Source organism: Rutilus rutilus (assembly GCF_951802725.1).
Source record: "Rutilus rutilus genome assembly, chromosome: 10".
Lineage (NCBI taxonomy): Eukaryota > Metazoa > Chordata > Actinopteri > Cypriniformes > Leuciscidae > Rutilus > Rutilus rutilus.
The window spans coordinates 34,215,605-34,242,084 of NC_140215.1; the positions used below are offsets into that span (position 1 = coordinate 34,215,605).

The 26,480-nt window shown below is 39.0% G+C and overlaps 1 protein-coding gene across 2 annotated transcripts in view; it reads left to right on the forward strand.

Annotated features, from left to right (window-relative positions):
* Positions 1 to 26,480, forward strand: part of pde11a (phosphodiesterase 11a) — a gene marked incomplete at its 5' end in the record, with an annotated part of 85,906 nt that overhangs the window by 53,218 nt on the left and 6,208 nt on the right. Inside the window, 10 exons of one of the 2 annotated variants that reach the window (XM_084421231.1) lie at positions 1,414 to 1,560; positions 2,589 to 2,696; positions 3,412 to 3,521; positions 3,702 to 3,792; positions 14,132 to 14,232; positions 15,120 to 15,197; positions 15,286 to 15,349; positions 16,089 to 16,163; positions 18,176 to 18,259; positions 25,791 to 26,353. In XM_084421231.1, coding sequence (XP_084277357.1) covers positions 1,414 to 1,560; positions 2,589 to 2,696; positions 3,412 to 3,521; positions 3,702 to 3,792; positions 14,132 to 14,232; positions 15,120 to 15,197; positions 15,286 to 15,349; positions 16,089 to 16,163; positions 18,176 to 18,259; positions 25,791 to 25,985 — 1,053 coding nt within the window. In that variant the 3' untranslated portion in view covers positions 25,986 to 26,353. Of the gene's footprint in view, positions 1 to 1,413; positions 1,561 to 2,588; positions 2,697 to 3,411; positions 3,522 to 3,701; positions 3,793 to 14,131; positions 14,233 to 15,119; positions 15,198 to 15,285; positions 15,350 to 16,088; positions 16,164 to 18,175; positions 18,260 to 25,790; positions 26,432 to 26,480 lie in introns of those variants that run through there. The other variant, XM_084421230.1, reaches the window with a different exon arrangement.

Consider the following 26,480-nt stretch of genomic DNA (forward strand, 5'->3'; position numbering starts at 1 on the left):
GTCATGTGTTAACTGGATTTTGCCAGGAGCTCTTATATCACTTCATTAACAAGTACCAGCTTGTTTCCAAGAGTGAATGAAGAATTTATTGCTTAAAGCCAAATCCAGGAATATTGTAGATGTTACGAACTGCTCCAAGACACGAAGGTTAGATCCAAATGCAGCTTTATTGGCTGGGGCAATCCAGAGGCGTAATCCAATGTACAGGCTAGGGTCATACACAGGCAGGCAGTCAAAACAAAGAAACAACCAAAACAAACAAACAGGCAGGGACCAGAGGCAAGAGAGTAATCCAGGGAACAGGGCAAGATATCAAAAACCAAGAAACAAGAAAACCAGGGAAACGCTCAGAAATGCAGTGAAACACATAGCCCCACATCATCACATAGCCTTCACCATACCTAGAGATTGGCATGGGGTACTTTCCATAAGATCATCTCTCAATGCAAATCAAACCAGCTATTAGGCTAACTGAAATAAAATCATGCCAATCTCTAGGTATGGTGAAGGCTATGTGATGATGTGGGGCTATTTTAATTCCAAAGGCCAAGGGAACTTTATCAGGATGCATAGTATCCTAAAAAAAAAATACAAAAAAATACTTAAAAATAAAAATCTGCCTGCCTCTATGGGAATTTAACATAGGGGTGTACTCACTTATGCACCCTGTATTTTAAGGAAGAACATTTATTTATTTATGATACATTATTCATTCACAAAGAAAATTGGTGTCCTTAAAGGTTGGATTTTTCCTAATTTTTTTAAATTAAGGCATTAAGTTCAATTTCCAAAAGATGATTTTTTATTCCTCTTTTTAGTCAACTTTAGTATGGGTGTCTAAACTTATGCATAGCACTGTATATTAAAACTATACTAAATACTATTTATACTGTATTAAAAGTATTTTCATGATGCAAATTTTAGAGTAATAGCTCAGTAGCTTTAGAAGTAGAGTAGCTCAGACATTCTGCTAAACATTTCCTTTTGTGCTTGATGGAAATAATAAACAATATGGGGTTGAAATATATATGTGGTTGAGTAAATGGCAGCATAATTTTACATAAACTATTGAGCAAAACATAGAAAAAATGTCCAGTGCAGTTCAAAATATCATGTCGGATGTTCAATTTCTTCTCTATGAGTGTAGAGTATGAAGAATTATATTAGTAAATATCCACAATTATAATGTGTTAATGACGTCACAACTCCTGCCAGCAGTCCCTCATTAGATCTGTGAATGTGTGTGTGAATCTATCGTAGTGTCTCATTATCACTGTGAGCTTCACACACGAATTACAGAAAACCCTGACGCTAGTTTCGTTCCGTTCACAAAGCATCTGCTTCAAAGCATGCATGAGCAAACTCTTTTCTGCGTACTACACACACTCTCTCTCTCTATTGTTCTTTCCTCAGGCAGCGAACATCCCTCTAGTGTGTGAGCTGGGCATTGATAAACTATGGTTTGATGACTTCTCTCTGGATGTGGACGCTATGGTCACTGCAGCTCTCAGGATGTTTATGGAGCTGGGAATGGTGCAGAAATTCAAAATAGACTATGAGGTACACACACGTTTGCATTTCTTTACTCAGCAGTATCACACACACACAAGAGTGCTGTTGGACTGAATATCCGCAAGACCGCGAGCCTACAGTACAGTGATCTGTTAAAGTAAAATAGAATAAAGCAACAAAATTTGGCCAGGTTTTTCAAAAGTGCTAATAGTTACTGTAAACATGTTGATATGCTGTATTTCAGCACTCTCGGCCAATCAGATTAGAGGACAGTATTCTGTTGAACAAAACGCCTCTTTATTTTGTATTTTACAGTTTTTGCTTATTGCTTACACACTTTTTGCAGAATTTGGCTCATTATGTCTAAACTCTACACACAAGCCAATCAGACATAGCACTTGGAGATTAACAACTCACATCTATGCCAAAATGAAACACTGCAATCAAAAACTTAACACTCCTTTCTAAAAATGTTAGAAAGTTATGGATCCCGCCTTCTGTTGGGATCTGGCCACAAGACCTCGTCCAACCATTCTGTAGAAAATGCCACCACAAGATGTCATTGGTTAGGTTATTTTTCACATACTGTACTTTCAAACTGTACACAGTACTGTAACATCACAATGGTATTCCTTTACATATACTTCACAGCACTACCCATTTTTGTATAGTACAGTAATACTGTAATATGATACAGAATCATGTGACACATACAGTAGGTACAGTCTGGAGTAGAAACCGATTGGTGTTCTGTTTTCTGAGCGAGTGTTTTCAGGTGTGTATGTAAGTGCCTACAATTGCTAGATGAGTTTTGCATTTTGAACAGTGTTTTCCCAATGATAACAGATGATTTCGTTTTTGAACAAAGTGTCTAATTTAAGAAAACGTGTGTAGTGTTTCGCAATAAGTGTGTTACAGAATTGCAAACAAAGTGCAAAGTTGACAATGTATTTAAGCCATGGTTACACTGTGTTTAAGGTATGCTACAAGAAGTTTAGGTGTTGAGGCTTTGGTCTAAGCATTCGGTTTTAGTGTGTAAGCAATGGGCAGAAACTGTAACATCATATTTCTTTCAGACACTCTGTCGGTGGCTGCTGACCGTGAGGAAGAATTATCGCATGGTTCTGTATCATAACTGGAGACACGCTTTCAACGTTTGCCAGTGCATGTTTTCCATGCTGACGGTGAGGAACTCTACTCTGTGTGTGTGTGTGTGTGTCAACCTGAATGCACACAGACTCATGGGGACTCGTGTCACAGTGGGGAGCTAAATAGAGGTCCCCATGGGTAAACAAGCTTATAAATCAAACAGAATGAGTTTTTTTGGAAATGTAAAAATGCAGAAAGTTTTGTGTGATGGGTAGGGTTAGGGGTAGGGTTAGTGTAAGGAGATAGAATATACAGTTTGTACAGTATAAAAACCATTACGTCTATGGAGAGTCCCCACAAAGATAGCAAACCAGACATGTGTGTGTGTGTGTGTGACAGTGTGTGAGTGTGTGAGAGAGAGTGTGTGTGACAGGTTTTATATTACATTATGGGGACCAAATGTCCCCACAAGGATAGTAAAACCTGAGCTCACCCACAGTGAGGAGCAGCCAGCGGATCCTCACGAGGGAAATGGGTTAATAAACACACTAAATTATATATTTTTGAAAATGTAAAAATGCAGAAAGTTTTCTGTGATGGGTAGGTTTAGGGGTCGGGTTAGTGTAAGGAGAGAGAATATACAGTTTGTACAGTATAAAAACATTACGCCTATGGAGGTCCTCAGAAGTATAGCGTGTGTGTGTGTTCCTCAGCCTCTGTCTCAATACATTTATCACAGACAATTGACTTTTTGTTGTTGTTGTTGATGTGTGTGTGTGTGTGTGTGTGTGTGTGTGTGTGTGTGTGCAGACGGCCGGCTTCCAGGAGACTCTGACGGAGATGGAGATTCTGGCTCTGATCGTGGGCTGCGTCTGCCATGATCTGGACCACAGAGGAACCAACAACGCTTTCCAGGCCAAGTGAGACTCAAGCACTGCCCCATAACAAGACTCAAGTTTGCCATCTTTTTAAAGCCGAATGTGTTCAGGAAGCATGCAGGATCTGTGTTGGAGTGTAACATGTCTTCATCACTGCACACATGAGCTTTGAGTGGATTTAGTTTCACCTCAGAAACACAACATCATCTGTGTCTTTCTCAGGACGGGATCAGCTCTGTCTCTTCTCTACGGGACATCGGCCACTCTAGAGCACCATCACTTCAACCACGCTGTCATGATCCTGCAGAGCGAGGTAAACCTCAAGTGAAATCAAAATTGACGGTTCGTGTTTTATGGAATGTTGCAGTGTTTATTATAAATGATTTATATGTGCACATCATTTAAAAAACAACAACAACAACAACAACAACAACAACAACAACTAGCAAACAACAACGATCCAGCAAGAGTTGCATGATTAATCATTAAAAAATCTCAATCTCAATTCAAACACCCACATGATCTTATTCCTAAATGACAGTGATTCAGATCTGTGTTTATTAAAGCTTTAATAAGTCTGATCACAGTGATTCAGATCTGTGTTTATTAAAGCTTTAATAAGTCTGATCACAGTGATTCAGATCTGTGTTTATTAAAAGGAACCCCGACTAGTGCGGCATGTTGGCCTTATAAGATTAACGTGGGCGTCAGCTATAAAAAGGTGATACAAAAACACTCCAAATGTTTTTGTTTTTATTAAAAAAAGCCGAAAATCCGTTCACTCTTAGGCCGCCATTTTTATTTACGTCTCAGTGCATTCTGGGTAGTGATGTGTATAGGTTGTAGCCTTTCTTTTACTGTCTATGGTTGTAGCCGGTTGTAGCTTAGCCGTTGTAGCAGCTTCGTTTATTGTTTTTCCAACGTACCGGCTAGCTAGCTAAGTTTTGACAGTAGCGAGATGAACACGTTCAGCCTTTTCAGTTTGAACCCGAGCGCACCGTAGGGCTGTGCCGGTAAACTTGACAATCGCACCACCGCGGTGGCTGAGTAGCACCGCCGGTGGTCCGCCAAAACAATTTGTTTGTATATGAATACTGTTTTACATGAATATTATGACACAAGTGAAGCACAAAACTTTGTTTACAAAAGAAATAATAGGTTAGCAATTAAATGTTACATCGCAGCCATGGAAAAGTTTGGATTCATGACGAATGAGAGAGTTGTGCGTGAGCCCATAACTTTAAGCTTGTCGGCTTTGAATTCTGGTTTGCGATCTGGTCACCCGATTATCAGCGAATTTAACAATATTCTATTAGTTATTCCATATAGAAAGCTTAAATTGTCTACTTTTAAACAAAACAATTCAAAACGAAAATAAACCGACTAGCCTACTCTCTGCTTATGAATTCTGTATGAAGTGTGCATTTCTCTCTATAGGCGCGTTCACTGCAAAGATGACGAGTCAGCATCGTCAACTTAATCTTTGCAGCCGACACTGACACAGAAAACACTAGTTTATTAATAAACAATTCAAATGTCTCCTTGCTATATTTGACACATTCATAATCATTACTTTTGCCGGTTCTTTGTGACAGCTGTTATATGCGTTATTGGCAGCGTCACCATCTGGTTACATGAACGCGTCACCACCGCATCAGCACCAGAACATGGAGATTTTATTTTAGAGAATAATCGCACAACCCTTTTAGATATTCTATAATTAAATCAACTAATCGAATATAAAAAAATTGTGACTCATCCCTCCGTGGAATCTCTTTTTTCTTTTTCCATATCGTCACTCGCATCTCACCCATTTCCGAAGGGGATTATAAACGTTTCTTCCTTGGTTCGCTTTTAATTAGGCCTATTATTTTCGTATTCTTTACTGTGGTAAAGTAGAAAAAACGCTGTAGGACAGATAGCCTACATTTTTACTTGTACGTCAAATTTCTTTTAACACAGTTTGTGCTTGTTATTAGACATGGTGAGGAGCGTCAAGTTTATTTGTAAAGCGCATTTCACACGCGCGGGTGATTTTAGTTTAGCTTTTTCTGGCAGCGCAATCTCAAACATAGCCTAAATGCCTTGCCCTTGTGGAAGATAAAATTCGCTCTTCATACCTTTTACAACAAGTAAAAAACATGAAGATATCAGAAAAGAGATCGATGGTCTCTTTCCTGCTTGTGTCCCACATCCCTCTCAAAGCGCAGAGCGGTAGGCTATATCACGCGTCTTTGTGTGGAAATATTAAACGAAATTTTTTTTTTTTTTATAAATTCAACTTTATTATATTATTTAAAGCTGCCATAGCTTTTTTGGGTTAAAAATTATCCAAAATAATTTTTTTAGCAAGTACATAACCAACCAGTGTTCAAAACGGTAAGCTTGTAATAATGTTTTTAACTCCAGTGGTACTGGTGGATTTCCGCGGGAAATTCGAGCATGTGTTTGCGTCATTACGTCACATCTGTCCACATAAAGAAGAGTCTCGGCTAGCAGGCTATGAGTGTGAGGATGTTGGAGGAGGAGATTTATAGCCTTTTCTCACAGCACTTGATATAATTAAACTTATCAATTTGATGGCGGATCCAGAAAGGTTCAAACGACAATCACCAGTGACAACTGGACTTTCACCCGTTGTAAAACGCGAAAGACTTCGGAGAAAAAAAGAGACTGCAACCGGCCCATGCGAAAACAAGGATAAATATCGGAAGGGCATTAAATGTAGTCACGCGATGCTGATGTTGTTAACATGAACAATTTGAGAACAAAATATAATTTGCACGGTTTGACGTGATATGATAAGTGATCGTTATATTTAATCGGCGCGATTTACTGCAAAGCTTTTTTTCCCTTAGTTGGTCAGAACAAAAGTGGATGTTACTTACTTGTTCAGACGACATTTTTCGGTGAAAATTCTTATGTTGGTCATACTTCCAGAAAGTATAATCTGTGATTGCGAATGCCAGGATCCACATCGGCGGCGACTGACAGCCGCACGTTCTCCTCAAAACATTGGATTCATCCGCGCTGTGCCGGGCCGAGACACAACACACGTAAAGCTGATAATTCCACGAATAACTGCAATTGCAGATTTCGAACAGAGATGACGACAAAGAGGAAAAACTGCGGACTGCAGCTTTAAGTTACCAGTATATTTATTTCAATGCTTTATAGGCTTTAGTGTGTTGTTTCTTTGTTTTGTTTTTTTATTTCAAAACAACCCCCCAACCACTGCACCACCGCCGGTAGTTGGTCCATTACCACCGCGGTGGTAAAAAAACTGCCACCGTCACAGCCCTAGCGCACCGTAGGCTTAAATCAGGAGAATTACGCGGAAGACGATCTTTTAGCCGACTAAATGCCTCAAATGCACCTGAAGTGACGGGAACACAGCCGTGGGTCTTTAGGGAGTTGTACTCGTCCACAAGCAACTTCCCACTTTTTTCTTATTTTCTTCTCCTTTGGAAAGCAGTGGAGGCTTACATCACTCCCCTTGTTGCCTTTGGACTGGAAATTACAACCAAACGCTGCACAATGTGGCATTATATTCACTTTTAGGATGTAGCTACAGTTAAATGTAGCGCCATTAGCTCACCTCTCTCTGTTCTGAACACAACCAGAGCCCGTCTACGGAGAGCCTGTCCACTCCCTATTAAGCCCTATTGTACCGAATTTTGGTTGTAGTACCACCAGAGTTCCACTGGGGGCGCTCGCCATGAGTGCAAAATGAATGGGAGTCAATGGGGCTAGACGGCTAAATTTGTCTCTTTCACCCGATTGCCGTTGAGAAATCTCAGATGTGATTGTAGATTTTGCAAGTTCAACATGGGTTTTAGGTCGAAAGTTGAATGAACGAGTACTTATGTCGTTTTGATTTCTTACAGGTTGAGTTGTTGTTGCCCATAACACGCTAGCATTCTGCTAATGACGTCAGCATTCTGACGTCATTGACATTTTGAAAGACTTTTTTAAAGCAAATAAGTGAGTCTAAAAAATCTAACACCCAGCAATGTGTAATTTCTTTGCATCTCCTTTCGAATACAACATTCAAATTACTAGACAAAAAATTATATCCTGAGAAAAGTGGATTTTGAGGGGTATACCGCCATTGACCTCCATTCATTCTGCACTCGTCCTGTGAGCGCCCTCATATGGAATCAGAGTGGAACTGCAACCAGTTCAGAAGCCGGAAGTGTAGTGAGAGTGAAACTTCTCGCCATATTAGACATTCTCTGACACAACCGACACAACCTATACACGTCATCGACCCAGAATGCATTGCGCGCGCAAAAATAATGGCTGCCTTCGTAGTTCAAATTCTGCAAAACACTGTGAGGATTTTTTAAATAACGAAAATATTTTATGTATTTCTAACTATGTATTTTGTAGGAGAGAGCAATTATAGCATATTTAGGCCTATGTGTCTTAATAGTCTGGGTTTCTTTTAAAGCTTTGATAAGTCTGATCACAGTGATTCAGATCTGTGTTTGTGCTGCTGCTGTTCCAGAGAGAGCAGTTGTCATGTATAGATATGAAACAGCTTCACAAACAGTGTTTTCAACCCCACAGTAACGTTATTTCATAATTCAATGTTATAATAATTCAAATGACCACAGAAACACTGGGCTAAAAGTTTATAGTCCGGATATAAACACTGATGTCTCCGGTAGTGATGTGACATTTGAAGCGAGGCTTCGGAGCGTGTGTCGAGAAAAAGTGGGCGTGCCAGATGAAGCCGCGATTCGAGGCTTGTGTTGTTAACGTGAAAATCACGTGACTAATGACAAACGAGGCCTCGGTTTGTGTGGATACGTCATCGGTTCGGTCTGAGTGTCGCTTCCGGATAAAATGCGGTTCGAAACTCGCGCCACCTTGTGGGTGTTGTCAGGAGTAGTAGAAGCAGTTGTAGTAGTGTCAGAGAGTCAGAGAGTTAGAAAACTATCATTGTCAGTGTCAGTGTCGTTATTGTGTCATATGTGAGGGCTGTATATTATTACATTATCAGGTTAGAATAGTTGTAGTATATTATTATTATAGTAGGCATCGCTATATTATAGTCTTGTTATATTAATTAGATAAGATTATTTGGATTGCTCTGGATTTGTGCATCTGGACTGGACTGCTTTTTGATTTGGATTGCCCTTTTGGATTTGTTTGTTTTTTGTGACTTTTCCTTTTTCCTGGTAATGGAGCCAGCAAGAAAGAGGGAATCCTCCCCTGTCTGGGCTCAACAGAAGCATATCCTCATTTGTACCACTGCCATTTTTACGTTCCCCTGCATCCTCTGTTCCTTGTGAAAGGATCTTTTCCAAGGCTAGAGAGATTTTGTCCAAGAAGAGGAATCGTCTAAACCCCAACACACTTGAAATAATTCTGTTTCTCAATAAAAAATCTATTGTAATCCTTCCTTCCGGACTATTCTGATGCAGTTTACTTTAATCTGTTATCTATAATCTGCTAAATGAACAAAATGTACTTTATTACACTCCCTCTAACATAAGCACTGCACTCAACACAGTGTCACTATTGTTGTTCATACTGTCACTATCTGAAACAATTTATGAATAATTAATTAACTATGTGTGTGACTCGGCACAAGTAAATTCAGACAGAGAAAGATACATATTTTATATTATACACAGTAATGGACAAATGTCTGATCATGTCTTTTTATTATTGCAAATGAAAGGTTACAGACATCAACAGTGAGTACAAAATAAATAAATAAATATTTTTATTTATAAAAATATTTTTATAAAATATAAATTTAAATATAAATATCCAAATAAATATGAATATCTATTTGTATATTTACATTACAACTAAATATTTTTATTTATAAAAAGTATTTTTATAAAATATGCATTGGGAGGGAGGGAGGGAGGGGGTGGGGTGGGGCGCGACACTGGTTCAGAATGAATTAATTTGTCTGCTATTTCTTTGCACAGTAGCTAGGTGTCACTAGTGAGCAATGCTGAATGAAGCTTCGAGTAATGAACCTTTAGCTGAAGCAATTGGCTGCGAGGTCTCAGTGGTTCAGGAAGCCTCATTTTGCCATCACTAGTCTCCGGTAGTGATCAAAATAGAGCAAATCACCTTTTGAAAGTAGCTTGATGCTTCAAATAACAATTGTATCAATTACATCGTTACGCCAGTAGGTGGCGACAAGTGACCGTTAAAAATGTGACTGTCATTGAATTGTTCGTTCAAAAAGTTTTTTTTTTTTTTAAAGAATGATTTTTAAATAGACTGCAGCATTTTGACAGAATCTCTAGTAAATTACATGTTATTTTGTTTAATTGTCTGTTCGGAATCGTGGGAGAATCGTGAAACACATATGCTCTATTTTATAAAAAAATCGAATTTTATACAGAATCATGAAGCTCTAATTCCTAATGGACAAAATCCAGTCCCACCCTACATTTTCTTCTCATTGGAGAAGCCGTTTCACTCGATTTACATCACAATTGAGAAGAAAACACAGTCAGAATTTCCCTTTCATGCCGACTTTAAAACCTGTTTGCAATATGTTCCATCTCAGAGCTTTAACACAAACAGTTAACAGTTAATTAATTAAGCTACAGTACAGTTAGAGCTTAAGCTATTTTACAAATCAGTTTACTAAAAGAGTTTGCAAACAATTCCATAATACAAAAACAAGTATCATTCTAGAACTTAAGCATTATACAGTTAACAATGCATTCTAATTTATAACTTTAGATATATAGTCTGAGCCATACAGCAGTTTATAATCAATTCTATTGTAGAACTACAATTCTGTAGTCTACAAATCTACAATTCACTTGTACAGTTCTGCACATTCTAACATAACATTCTTGAACTTAAGCCATAATATAAACCAGTTTACCATAATACTGTTGGTAAACAATCCATTATCACCTTTTTTAAATATTATAAAAAAAACTGTTATTATTATACAGACTTACATTACATTCAATTCCATTCTATAACTTAAGCCATAATACAATTACTAATTCTAATTTAGAACTTAATCAGTCCATTCTCGAACTTAAGCTATAATACAGTGAATAATAAATTCCATTCTAGAAATTTTGTCATAATATACAGTAAACTGTTTGTAATCCATTCTCATTTAGAATTTAAACCATAATAAAACTATAATAAAGTGAATACATCATAGAAACTAAACCAGTGTAGCCACAGAAAACTAGATAACAAGGCAGATAAGAGAGAGAGAGAGAGAGAGAGAGAGAGAGAGAGAGAGAGAGAGAGAGAGAGAGAGAGAGAGAGAGAGAGAGAGGTGAATAAATGACAGCCTGTGCTAACTGACAGTTGTTGACTGTGAATAATTGCTTTCTACAGATACAGTGTTTATCTGCGTTACTGTCATTTGCATACAAATGAGCCTCGGCCATCATTTCCTCTGGGGAAGAGCTCGTTCGCTGACCAGCCGACATACAAGTGTTAATTAAACCGTTCCTTAATGAAATGGTAGCAGTCGCCATGCTCTTTAATCTGGTACAGTAGGGAGAGATATAGCCTATCTTGATTCCCATCATGCCTTGCAGTTACTGAAAAGCAGAACTTAAGGGCCTGTTTAAACCTGGTCACTTCATGTGTTTTCTCTGATCGTGAAAAGACCAAGTGTAAAAGCCTTCGAAAAAGGCATTCGAGACGGATATAAATCCGGTATGAGACGCATTCCAGATGAAACTGGACAAGTGTAAATGCATCTGGTTGTTGAAGCACATATGTATATTTTACTCCCGAAATCATAGGCAAATCGGTGCTCGTTCACGTGAGTGACAATCACGCAGTGTGAATGATCAAAGACACAATCTGAGAGAATCACAGATGAGTCGCCGACACCCGTGAGATATTTGACATGCTAAATATCTGGACCTGTCGGCGATTCAAAATCCTGCTGTGTGAAAGTGTTCTGACTGAAAAGTACATCGGTGATGACCTACAGCCAATGAGAGAGCAAGATACAGGGCAGCGGGATGTTCAGGGAGGAGTTATAGACCACAATATCAGTATTTTAATAGATATATTTACAATTATATCAAACAGAAACAAAGCACAAACATTTGCTTGACCAGCAGCAACAGCAGCACATTGCAAAATTATTTATTTACCCCCAACTCTCTTTGCAGAACACACAGTCCTTGCTCCCCTTGTCTTCCCAGCCATTTCCTCATGCATAATATGTTTTTCTTTTTCTCCTTTTCGCTGCAAATCAGTGCACAGACAATTTGGATCGCAAGCTTCTTGCAGGCTATAATTTTTAATAACAATTTCAGTCTCGCGCGAGAACTGCGGTCTTACGCACGTGAGATTTTGCGTTATTTCCTTATCGCTTCTCGCGTGTGTTTGGTTGCAAAACCTAGTTTGTGGACCAGACAGAAGTTGTCGGCGATTCTTCCTCCTGTCGACGATGCATCGTGGTAAATACAGGGCCAGTACCAATACTTTTTCATTTTAAAAGCATGCACTTGAACTTGTATGCACTTTCCTGTGCTAGAGCAGTGTGTCATATGATTTATGAGGTGAATGCATCATTAATATGCTAAATCTGAATACGTTTTCATGACTACTAGGCCTAAATATTTTGTGATTTGTGCTCTCAACTCACCTGTAATTAGTCAGTGACTTTTACAAAAATACCCTAATTATAGTACTAGCCTACTAGTCTAATGTTCAAAGTTCAAAAATACAGTAAAAACTGTAATATTACAATTTAACATAGGCTATCTGTTTTCTATGTCATAGTAAACTGTAATTTATTCATGTGATCAAAGCTGAATTTTCGGCATCATTACTCCAGTCATGATGATATTTCATTTTAATATGCTGATTTGATGAACAAAGTTGAAAGAACAGCATTTATATGAAGTAGATTTTTTTTTTAACAGTGTAAAACCCTTGACTGTTACTTTTGATCAATTTAATGCATCGACCCTTGTTGAATAAAAATATTCATTTAATTTAAAAAATCTTACTGACGTCAACATTTTGAACCGTTATGTACACTTTTGGTTTGTTTATTGCGAAATAACTCCCTTCTCTGTCATCTAAGCAAGGCTTCGTTTCCCATTAATGCACTGGGCCTGTGAGCTCAGTGAAGCACCAGCATCAAACGCTCTCTGTGATTGATTGGTTTCGTCTTGTATCCAGATGACTAGGAGAAAAAGTTCTATCCTACACAATTATCCGCTAACATTCGCTTATTTTTCCACTTAGAAGCTGATTTTACGCACTGAATTGCGTGATAAATTGATAAAAAATTACTGGTAAAAAAACACACACATTTGGGTCGATATTTTTATGTGAGGATCGATCCTTTTCGATACCACGTCAGTATCGAAGTATCGATACTTCAGGATCGATCCGCCCATCCCTAGTGTGAACAAACCAGCAACTGAATGTTACCCCGGATAGTCACGCAGTGTGACAAGAACAGACTACTTTGAAAATCGTGCAGTGTGAACTCGGCATAAGTCTTTCTCTGCAAGCATGTCAAAAAATAAGCCGATCAGATTTCTCTCCCCTTCTGACGTAGGAAGGGGATCTTATTATAAAATTACCGTCATTAATCTGTGCACTTTCACAGACACATTCTAGGGACACCATAGATTTATGTTACATAGGGTGACCATATTCCAGGTCATGTCCGGCCGGGATTTCGAGATCGCCCAAAATATCCGCGATTCGGCTTTTGCTTTCTCGTCGCCATTCATTTTGTTTACATGTACACCTTTTGATTCAGTAGTACTGAATTAATTCCGATTGGTTAATCTGAATGTAGTGTTTACATGAACGCTAAACAAGTGATCGGTTGATGTGCGTGTAAGCATTGCTAAGAAAATTCCTGTGTTTTCGTCTCGATCGGGATCCGTGTGAATCAGAATGCATGACCTGCAAAGCTGGCACGTACGTGTCAGTGTCAAATAACGTAATAATGTAAACATAATGAATGGTGACTGTAGAAAGCAAAAGACGAATCCCGAGCATTTTGGGCGATCTCGAAATCCTGGCCAGATATGTCCGGGTAAAACAGGACATATGGTCACCCTATGTTACATCTTGTGAAAAGGGGAATAATATGTCGCCTTTAAACTTGGATATAGTGCGGAAATTGAAGATCGGATTCATGTTCATTTTGTGGAGTATGTGGCCAAGTGCAAATCGAACCGTTTTAACAAATCAGGTGTAAACAGCCTTACTGCAGTAAAACTGGGATCTGAGCTCAATGACAACATTTAGAAAATAATATTCAAGCTAAAAACGGATGTGTGTAGTGTGTGTTTTAATGAAATGTGTTTCTCTGAATCCAGCATGAGGGCTCAGCCACTGTGTAAACTTTAGATATCAGTTTATCAGTTTTAATCAGGCATTCGGATGTAAGCATGTGTGGGTGGCTTGAACTCAGAGTTACATGTCAAGTGTGGTTATATATTCACACACAAACCCACTTTTTATCCTGACGTACTGTAGGACGACAGCGTTTTTGAAAAGCACCTGTTTCTGTTTGATAAATACACATGGTCACACTACCACACATGACCATCATCAGTGCAGGTTATCAAACGCCTTCAATGCAAACAATATTTAATGACACAAAAAGGAATGAAAATAATAATTTAATTTTGTCCTTGTCTCTCTAGGGTCACAATATCTTCTCGAATCTGTCTTCACATGAGTATGGAGAACTCATGCAGCTCCTGAAACAGTCCATACTGGCCACAGACTTAACGCTCTACTTCCAGTGAGTTCTGCTGCGCTTGTGCAAATAATAATAGCCTTTCTCACCGCAAATCAATTCAATATTCATGTGCCAAATCTACACTATCAGTCAAAGGTTTTGGGATCAGTAAGAAATATTTATGCATTCAATTAATGAAAAGTGACAGTGAAGACTTTTACAAAAGATTATATTTCAAATAAATGCCGTTCTTTTGAACTTTCAAGGTTTCCACAGAAATATGAAGCAGCACAACTGTTTTCAACATTGATAATAATCAGAAATGTTTCTTGAGCATCAGATCATCATATTAGAGTGATTTCTGAAGGATCATGTGACACTGAAGACTGGAGTAATGATGCTGAAAATTCAGCTTTGATGACAGGAATAAATTACAGTTTAAAGTATATTCACATAAAAACAGCTGTTTTAAATTGCACTAATATTTCACAATATTACTGTTTTTATTGTACTTTTGATAAAAAAAAATGCAGCCTTGGTGAGCAGAACTCAAACTTTTGTATGGTAGTACAGTTTCACCAGTTACACAGATAAACAATAGATTAAGCACAGATTAAGCATTATTTTCTTAATAATAATTATAACAAAAATACTATATATTGAGCTTTGCTCTCACCACATTACAACATGTCAAAGAACAGGCCTTTAATGTAGTGGTCATGCCCTCTCGTGACTAGAAATGCAACCTTTTTGTCATATTTTTTTTTAATTATATATTTTAAATGAGCTTAAAACTGGTATGTGTGCTTGTGTGTTAAACGTTCCTGCTTCACATTGCAGCAGTGGTTTGGTGATGTTGGTAGGAAATGTGATAAACTCTCTTGACCCTGTACTGCCACCATGTGGCAGGAGAGTGAACTGCACAGAGCTCATCGAGTTTCCATTCACAGGAACAGAAATGCCTTCTTTGAGCTAGTGAATAAAGGGGAATACAACTGGAATGTGAAGGAACACAGAGATATGTGCAGGTCAGTTACAAATATGAGCATGGTGCACGCACACACACACACAATGCCTGTAAATTCCTGGTTGTAACTGATTGTGATCCTGTGGCAGGTCGATGTTGATGACAGCATGTGATCTGGGTGCCGTCACTAAACCCTGGGAGATTTCATGCAAGGTAGGCGCTCTTACCCACAATACACCACAGCTGAGCATGGAAATTAATATTACTGTTATTCTTAGCTGAAACTAAAACGATTAAAAATAGTTTCCGGTGAGCTGAAATAAAATTTAAATATCAGATGAAAAACTTAAAGGTATAGTGGAGGATCTTTCCGAATTTTAGATAAGACCCGCCCTCTCCACTTTTTGAATAAGTTTGATTGATTCACCAGAATGATTGACAATCAGGAGGACCAATAGTATAGGTGATCCACCCGGAAGTAAAAAATCCTCTGCTATACCTTTAAACGAAAATGAAAAAAGGTTGCCTTGGCAAGTAACCGAGTCTCACTTTATATTAAGTACATTGTACTTACATTTAATACAAACATATAATTACAGCTCTAATTAATTTCTGTAATTACACCTACTATAATATATTTGTTGGTGTTAGTAGTAGTTAAAGACACCTAATATAAAGTGTAACCACTGACAGAAGTACACGTTTAAATTGAAGTACTAAAATTACTAAAACTCAAATAAAAATAAATTCAAGCTAAATATTAATATAAAACACGCACATAACAAAAATACCATTTAAATAAATTTCAGCTGAAAATAAAATGAAAATATTAAAATAAAAGCCAATAAAGATATTAATAAATAGAAAAAAATGAATTCAATAGCATGTGAATAATAGTTAGATAGCCCAGCTGACACTGGTGTATTAACGCGTGTCTTCTGCTTTCTCACAGGTCGCTGAACTGGTGACCAGTGAGTTTTTCGAGCAGGGAGACCGGGAGCGCTCCGAGCTGAAGCTGACTCCCTCGGTGAGATCAACGCTTTAAACATCTGATCACCTGCTGATGTGTTGGAGAAACGCTGCCTGTGTTCTTGTGTTCTGAGATCCACACATGACACGAGGACAGTCATGTGGCCCTGAATTCGTTTGAGTTAAATCATCGTCATAAATTAAGAATTTGTTCCCTCTTGATGTAATAATCCGTTCCCTTTATAGTTAAACCAAAACGAGGGAATGAATGAATAAGTCGTAGGAATGAATTCTTAATTGTGTGTATGTGTATATAAAAGGGAAATTGAAATGCTAGCGTTTTTCCCAGTATTTTTCCTGTTGCTCTGGATTGTGAGTCTGCAGGAAACACTGAGGTCTTGAGATGCGCAGCTTTGAAGCTTCTGTAGAAACACTCGCCTCAGGTTAAAAGTCTCAGTCTTTTGCTCAGAGTGTGTGGGTGTTTGCATGATATATTCACACACGGAGCCTCTATCGCTCTGCTGCAGCCCGTGCTGAGACACACACACACACACACACATGCACACACACACACACACACACACACACACGCACACACACACACACACACACGCACACACGCACACACACGCTCACACAAGCACACACTCACTCACACACACACACACACACACACGCGCGCGCGCGCACACACACGTGCACTCACACATGCACACACACACACACACACACACACACACACACACACAAGCACACACATGCACACACGCATACGTACACACATGCACACACGCACACATGCACACACTCACGCACACTCACACATGCACACACACACATGCACACACTCACGCACACTCACACACACACACACACGCGCACTCGCACATGCACACACACACACACACACACACATGCACACACACACACACACACACACACACACACACACGCGCACTCACATGCACATGCGCACACACACACACACACACACACACACACACACACACACACACACATGCACACACGCATACGTACACACATGCACACACGCACACATGCACACACTCACGCACACTCACACATGCACACACACACATGCACACACTCACGCACACTCACACACACACACACGCGCACTCGCACATGCACACACACACACACACACACACATGCACACACACTTACAAACACACACTCATACGTACAAAGGGTGAGAAAGGAGCACAGGCATTATCAGCTACAACACAGAATTGCATTAAATTAAAAGTATTGAAGGTTCTGCTGTTACATTTCATTCGAGTGTCTGTTTATGCTCAGAGGTTGCTCTTTTAAATCTCAGGACTCTTAATGGCGATTCATTTTTCATTTAGTTGTTTTTCATGCAGTTACTAAAAACAGACACAGATAAGACACTTGTTGATATATGAGCGTAGATCCTAGTTCAGTGTTTGAGCTCAGAGAAGAATCTGAGAAGCAGATGGTGCACGTGAAAAACAAGTGCACTTAATTGTATTCATTTTACATTTGTAGTGTACATCAAATCTTAAACGTATATATTTTTAAAAACTATATTGCAGATATATTAATGAAATAAAAGGCCACTTAAAGGTGCAGTGTGTAATATTGACAGCTAGTGGTTAAAATGGGTACTGCAGTCCAAATTCAAAATATTGGAAAGGGTTGTTGTTACATTTAAGTATATTTTAGTTCACTATAAATGCTTGTCAGTACATTCAGCAGTAACTTTAACCTTATTTCAAAGACAATAAAAGTTATTATTAAATTACATATAAATATGTACTTAAGTCCTACTAAAGTCGGTCATAAAAGCACTCTAGTTCAATTAATTGCATGTAACATAATTTTAAACTATAATACATTTCCATTTAATTGCATGCACTTAAAACTCTTAAGTATATTATTAAAGAGGCCACTTCAGTGCTTTTGAACACTCCTAAACATTGCTGCAGGTTTGTTCAACAAATATTTATTAATTTTGTGTGTGTGTGTGTGTGTGTGTGTGTGTGTGTGTGTGTGTGTGTGTGTGTGTGTGTGTGTGTGTGATAGGCGATTTTCGACCGAAACCGTAAGGACGAGCTGCCAGGGCTTCAGCTGGAGTGGATTGATGGAATCTGTGCGCCGCTGTATGAGGTAATGCCGACCCACAATGCATCACCAACAGGAAACATTTTCACCTTTTTTCCCCCAAACTATATAAAAAAAATACATATTTATACAAGTAGCTTAAAGCAGAAGTAGCAGCACTAAAGTCATCAAATGAAACTGCAAAAATAAAATCCCAAATCTTCTGTGGTTTAGTCGAACACAGATCCGGCCCGATGCTCTCCAGTGGTCTGGATGCTCACACCACACAGCAATGTTTTGATATTAATATTATATTAATAGAGGGATTGGAGTGCTATTTGAACTTCAACTTTAACCCTGTAATGCCTGACATATGAAATAATATATCATTATTGAAAAATATAATTTTATTGTAATTAGACACATTTAGACAAAATATTTATAAAGTTTGCATGGCTCATATAGTCTGATGTAGTGAGAATATGGAGGAGAAAGACAGCTCAGGTTTGTTCAGAGGCTCAGACTACGCAATCTGGTGCAGATGCTGATATCTATACGAAATTCTGATGCTTGTAATGTAAATCAATGAGATTTTAAACAGTATAGTGACTACTTCTATAAAATGATATAAATATCAGTCATCACTTTATATCTGGCAATGATATCTCTTAGTAAGATAATATTTAAATGCTTAGATTTATGATCAAAGCTCTGTAGTTGTAAAACATATAATGCAGTGCAATACATTGATGATTGATTTTATTTTATTTTATTTGATAAACTTTATTAATCCCCAGGGGGAGATTTACATGTCACAGCAGCACAACAATAAAATGACTAAATAGAAAACTTAAACAACATTCACAACAGCAGCAAGACTTATTCTCCAGTATCAATTTCGCAAAGCATTATGATTATATTCAACCAAGTAATCCTAGAATATAGTCTATCATCTTGTATAATGCAATCTAATTACGGTTGGAAAAAAAGACTTCCTAAAGCGCTCCTTGTAACAGCGGAGATGAATTCATCTTGAGTGTAATCTTGTAATCTTGAGCTGTGAGTACTCACAATAGCTCCAACTGTTTCATTAAGGGGATGACAATCATGATTCATCATAAAAAACAATTTCCCAATCATTCTGTCCTGCACTATCTCCTTTAAGGTGGGTAACACAATCCCCACAACAGATCCTGCCTTCTTTATAAGTTTATTAATTTACTTATTCTTCTCCTTTTCCAACGGTCCCCCTCCCCGACCTGTGATAAAGAACAAGACCACAGATGAGACTAGAGAAGGTCTTAGCCCCAAAGTCAAACCCCAAAGTATCTCAGTCAGTCGCCTTAACAAATGAATACATTGACTTTGGCCCTTCTTATAGACTTGCATCGTATTGTCAGACCAGTTGAGCTTGTTGTTCAAATATACACCCAGATACTTGTAAGTTACAATCTCAACTTCTGACTCTCGTATATTTACTGGAACCACTTGCTGAGGAAATCTGCTAAAATCAACCACAATTTCCTTTGTCTTACTAGCATTTATGAGACCGTTTTTCTCACACCAGTCCACGAAACTCTTTAATAGCTCTCTATATTCACTCTCATCATGGTCCGTTATACAGCCAACTATTGCTGAATCATCAGAAAATGTCTGGAGATGATAGGATTTAGAAACTTAAAGTCTGATGTATAAAAAGTAAACAAAAAGGGAGCTAAAACGGTTCCTTGAGGGACTCCAGTGCTGCACTTCACTACTTGAGACACACAGTCCTGCATCCTCACATACTGTGGTCTATTACACCGTGACCTAACTACACGCGCCGTGACGCGCGATAATAGGTATCTTTTCCATGTTAAAGGTTGTATCAGCGATTTCAGGCCCAAAAAAGTCCCAAACATAAATGATCACATTCATCTAATCTTTCCTAACAATCCGCTAGCTGCCCGCCCCATAAGCATGCCGTCAAAAAAATGCATCTCTGTAGGCAGCCTAGGCTCTGAGATCTGCACACAAAATCAATTGGTTTCACCAACCACTCAAAACCAAAATAAATAGTGTTCCAACCAATCACCGAGAGGGGGAGGGTGTTGTGAGGTTTTGCGCTCGTGTTCTCCGACTTCGCGTGCAGCCGTGCACGAGCACAAAACCTCAAAACCTAGAATCTCAAGAACTGTCTCGTATTCTGTCCAAACACACCGCGCCTTCTAAGTCAGGTGACTGTAAATGCGCAAAAACTGTTTCCATTGCAGTTTCGCTGCAATAAATGGGAGTTTTTGCGAAATTGAATTGTTTTCATTGGGCGTATTTTCAATTCGCAATTTCAATTTGCGCAATTTGAAGGGTAATGGAAACGCGGCTAATGATAATCTCAGGTACTGTTTATGTGCTTTATTTAATGTCAAAAGTGTGTAATGTGACTTTGAATATCATTTAATGCTCCAGCTTTGTAGCTGTAAAAGCAACAATGGATAATTCACCTCAGATCTTGAAATTAAACAAATGGAAACAAGAACGTTCAAACTGTGAACAAACAAGTGTATTATTTGACAGAGATTGTTTTAGTAACTCAGTAGCCTATGTATTTTTAATAATGTTTAAATGGTGTAATATCATAGACAGTAAAAGAAATGGACACAGCGACCCCATTGGATTCAGCGGAGAAAGGTGAAGTCAATTAGAAGCACTCACTTGCTGATGGTCGAGCGTACTGCGCAGACTCAAACTGAGCTTTACGACGTAGATGTGACGTGAGCAACCCGTCTGTCTTCTAGTAGCTGTGCCAAGCGAAATCTGAATCATTCCCTTCCGAAACTTGCAGAGACGGAGAGTGTGAGTAGGATGTGTCCATGAGCTAGGAGCAGGAGAAACTTTTGCTAATTATTCTGATTAATTACTTTGCCATTTTGCCTCCACGTCCCCCCGATTGCCCGCGAGCTTCTCCTCCTGTCCATACGGTAATCTCTCTACTGTGCGACAGAGAGTCGCGTGGTTATGACGCAATCGTTAGCCTATTTTTACAAAAACTGCTTCTACTGGGGCCATAACATAAGATACAAGGTAATGGAGCCTTTTATACATTTTCGTGTTTCTTTTGAAATAAATAATGGACAATAATGGTCTTTAAACGCCTCAGATGTAAAGTTATTCGCTGTCAAAGTGACGCCAAAGTGAATGGGAGTCAATGGATTGCTAACAGCAGGTGATGGTCGGCTAATCAATGGCGGCGCCCAGGGAAGCTTCAGTGTTTTCCGAAACATTACCCCCTGTGTAATATTTGTGAATTTGATAATGTAGCTACTTATCCATTTTCTTGCGATTGCCGTCAAGATTACTCTCTGGTGCCGTGCACTCGCCGCGAGACTCCGCCCACACACTGTTCTGATTGGCTGCGGGTTTTGATTGATTTTGACGCATCTCGCAGTCGCGTCGCGTCTACTGTGGACAGACTAATGATTTGTCGTTGGAATCTTGTCGCATCGCGTCTGGTTAGGACACGGTGTTCGAGAAATAATCAGTTATCCAATTGACCATACTCTGATGTACTCCAACATTTTCTTACTTCGTAGTAGTGAAGGTTGAATAGTATTAAATGCACTAGAGAAGTCAAAGAATGTAATTCTGACTGTGCTGTCCGGGGTCTCTAAATGACTTAAAGATTTATGCAAGAGATAAATAAGTACATCATCCACCCCAACACCAGTTTTATAAGCAAACTGTAGTTTATCCTCAGCACCACACAATACTGACTTTAAATGGTTAAAAATATAATGAACCACCCCACAGATCTGATCCGCACAGGACTTAAGGACTCTAGGATTAATACCATCAGGACCTGGAGATTTCTTCATCTTAATTCTCCTTAACCATCATATTTAGATCTTTCCAAACCTCTCTCACGGTCTTTTGTTGTAAGTGTCGTTTTAACTTATAACTCCCTTTCACCTCTCTAACGTTTACTTTTAATAACCTATCTTTTGCTCATCCTTATCACCCACTAGAAAGGCCCTCTTTTTCTGGTTTAATAATACTTTTAACTCAGAGGTGACCCAAGGCTTGTTGTTTGAATAACATTTGATCTTTTTGGGAGGTACTGTGTTATCAACACAAAAGTTAATATAACCTTTAATGCACTCGATCAGTTAAGCTATCAATGTCCTCATCAATGAACCTCCCAATCAGTTGTTTCAAAACAATCCATCAATGTTTCATAGACTGAATCAGACCATATCTCAGCTGTTATTACTGGCGGTTGCGTCATTACAACCGGCACATAAACAGATCTAATGTAAACAAGATTATGATCCGATCGTCTCAGTGGAGGAAGCGGTGAAGATCTTCAGGCTTCTTTCACATTTGCAAGTCCAAGATTATATTGTCTCTCGTATCACAGTCCACATACTGAGTAAACGTGGGGAGAGTATTATGTAGAGATGCTTGGTTAAAATCACCAGATATTTTAACTGTATCCTGGCTGTAACAGTATTAATATATCCACAAGCATTAGTCACATTGGCCGAAGGAGGGATATACACCGCTATCGCTATCACCGAAGAAAATGGCGGTACCACTTTTAGCATAGCTTAGCATAGATCATTGAAATGGACAAGACCATTAGCATCTCTCTCAAAAAAATGACCTAAGAGTTTCGATATTTTTCCTATTTAAAACTTGACTCTTCTGTAGTTACATCGTGTACTAAGACCGACGGAAAATGTAAAGTTGCGATTTTCTAGGCTGATATGGCTAGGAGCTATACTCTCATTCCTGTTTAACTCTGGGGGAGGTGTAAAATGAGCTTATTTCCAAAAAAAAGTGGAGCATCCCTTTAATGTGTTCTCATATGTAGTTGCTAGGGTTCTCCGGCTGGTTGCTATGGCATTGCTTTGCTAAGTGGTTGCTAGGGTGTTTTAGAGGGCTACTTACTTGCTCAAGTCAAAAGAGTCCAGACCAGTGTCTCTGATATTCTGGTCTACAGATGTGAATTTAAAAGGGTGTGTATTTGGATCGAATCACTAACACTACAAACGGATCTTGCCACTAATTAAATCTCTGAATTGAATCTCCTGCCTTTTTCAACCTTTAAACCTGGCAAATAATTCCACATGTATAAAATTATATTAACCAACCAGTCAAACTATTACAAATCAACTGCGTATATGAATTATATAGATGAATTAAATGAGAAATTGGGCAGATTTCTAAATTGTGTGTGTGTGTGTGTGTGTGTGTGTGTGTGTGTGTGTGTGTGTGTGTGTGTGTGTGTGTGTGTGTGTGTGTGTGTGTGTGTGTGTTAAAGAATACTGTCAGCCACACACTCTGCGGGAGAGCAGGAAATGTGTGGGAGTATTTTTGCCTTGACCCTCCATACTCTCTCTCTTCTGTTCCTCTCGTTTTCCACTGATCCTTTACTACTCCTCGCTGTTATAAGATAGGGGGCGCTATTACACATCTTCTGACAGAGTACAGAATCTCTGACAAATAAAGGGTTAGTTCACCCAAAAATTTAAATTCTGTCATCCTTTACTCACCCTCATGTCGTTCCAAAACCCGTAAGACTTTCATTCATCTTCAGAACATTTTTAATGAAATCTGAGAGAGTTCTGTCCCTCCATTTACAGCTACACAACTATCAATTTAACGCTTCAAGACGTTCATAAAGAGATCTTAAAAACTATTCCATATGAATTGAGTGGTTTAGTCCAAATTTTCTTAAAGAGACATGATCGCTTTATATGATGAACAGATTGAGTTTAGGCTTTTATTCACATATAAACATTCATCAACTCACATCAGTTCTGGTAAACAGAAGCTCAAGCATGTTCTGTTCATCATATAAAGCAATCGAATCTCTTCAGAAAATGTGGACTAAACCGCTTTATTCAAATGAATTTGTTGTAGCGTCAAAGTGTCACTTGCATATCTGTCAATGGAGGGGCAAAAATCTCTCAGATTTCATTAAAAATATCTTCAGCCTTGTTCTGAAGAAAGTCTCCACCATGAGGGTGAGTAAATGATGACAGAATTTTCACTTTAGGAACTAACCGTTTAAAGCTACACTATGTAATTTTTTTTCGCCGCTAGGGGTCGCTAACCTCTTACAATAACAAAGGCGTCGGTTGATGACGCATAAGCGGAATTATGGAACTTGTCGTCATGCAGATGGATCTAATAATGTTTATGGATGGTTTTTAACATGACGGTCAGGATTGCTAATGAGAGTCAGATATCAGCGCGAGTCCCGCGGATATAAAGGAATGAGGGCATTTCATTCTACCGAACTAACTTACCCGCAAGTGTTGAATTACTAACATACTCACACAGGTCAGTTTATTAGACGAATGGAACTTGTGAGGTAACGCAGCGCTGTTTCACTTGGTCTACGCACTAAACTGCATTTGAGTGTGTTGAAAGTTAAAATGTTATTCTGTGTGTTAGTTTGTTGGCTGTATGAGATTAGCAGTAAGCTAGATCAACATTAGAATAAAATACTGATCATATTCTAACATTTCATCATTGATTCGTTTTATGTACATTTGCTCACCTCTGCGTGTCTCTGTCAAGTCGAAGTTAGTCGCGGACGCTAGCTCTTGGCATCTCGAAAACGCCACGCTGATATTGATCCTCGTTTTTGTTCTCCTTTTGTCCCAAAGTCTGCTTGCCATGGTCCATAATGTTTGAACGAAACAACAACAGCGTGAGCGTTCGCTAGACGTAACGCAGTTGTCCACGTCTGTCGCCATGGTTACTATGAGCGGAAACCAGGGATAACGCGGATATTACTTCATTGAAAGGTGAAAAGTGGGACAGGGCGGCAAGTACGAGCCATTATTTAAAATTGGAATTTCTCTGAAATTAAAAATCTTTGGGAACCTTTGGGATATTGTAAGTACACAACTGCAGGAAATATATCACACTGTGCAAGTGATTTTTGGATATTTTATTACAAAAATCGTACATATTGTAGCTTTAACTTCACTGGTGAAAGTAGGAGAGTAATGGTGCGTTCAAGTCCTCCTGGGAGGTTCGTACGTACGAGGTGGGAAGTCGCGCTTATAACGACATGTGCGTTCAAGTCACTTTCATCGGAGCAAGATGGCGGAGTACTTTCTCTTAATTAATTACACAAAAATACAGTAAGGTTATTAAACTCTTGTTCTAGAAAATGAAGAACAAAGAAATGTGCATCAGGTGTACTTTGTATTTTTATGTTTTTAAATAATTTATGAAGCCACTGCAACTCATCGTTACATGTTGCATTGTTATATTATAATACTATCATATTCTGTGTTGGCGATTAGCTAACTGCTCTGTAAATAGAAAAGCCTGACAATATCACAGCTAAATACCTTTACATATTGTGTATTCCGCCATGTTAATCACTGACACGCCCCCAACTCGTACAGATCGGGGCTTAAAGAAAATCCCGAACTCCCCACTGGTATTTACGACATTGTGGTGGCGTTCAAGTGCGTTCAACTCGTAAATACGATCTATACGAGATGACTTGAACGCACCATTACACCTACTATTTTCAATTCTAAACACTAACTAATCATAACGAAAATCAACTCTTTCTCTCTCTCTCTTTCTCCAGACTTTTGCCAAATTAAACCCTAAACTACAGCCGATGGTTGATTTGATCAAGGCCAATCGTGCCAAATGGGAAGAGCTCCACCACAGACACCAGCGCAGCCAGGAAACCCCCCGCCCTGGAAGCCCACGCGACGCTGAGGTCACGGCAAACAGCTGCAGCTGCGCGGACACTAGCGACGGCGGCCCCGTGAGCTAACCTGGGGAAACCATGCCTGATTTTACCACACGCTTCTCTCTGACCCGCAGCAATGCAGACGGAGGGAGTTTTGACCTCTGCTGCACGCTTCAAACCAGCAGCCATTACCTCACTAGCGCCCGCCATCGGGCATTTGCTCTGTCTGTGAGCACTTCAGGCAACTGCGACTGAGTTTGCGTTTGCGTTCGTCTCCACAGTGCAAAGACTGCACAATTAGCTAGCAATGACTCGTTAATGTGGAGAATCTTACGGATGTGTTTACGCCCAGGAAGCTACTTTAGGGCTAGCATGCTAACTTAGAGACTCTATCGTGTGTGTAAGTTACTTTCAGCAGGGACTGTTTGAGGAGGATTGCCACCGTTTAAAAGGTATAATAGTGTATTTTTCCCTTTGTAGCTTTGATGATGTTGAACGAGCACATATCCTGAGCACTGGGGCTCGGTTCTGAACTGCACATGTCATGTGAAGGAATGACTAATGCAGGATTTGACTGTA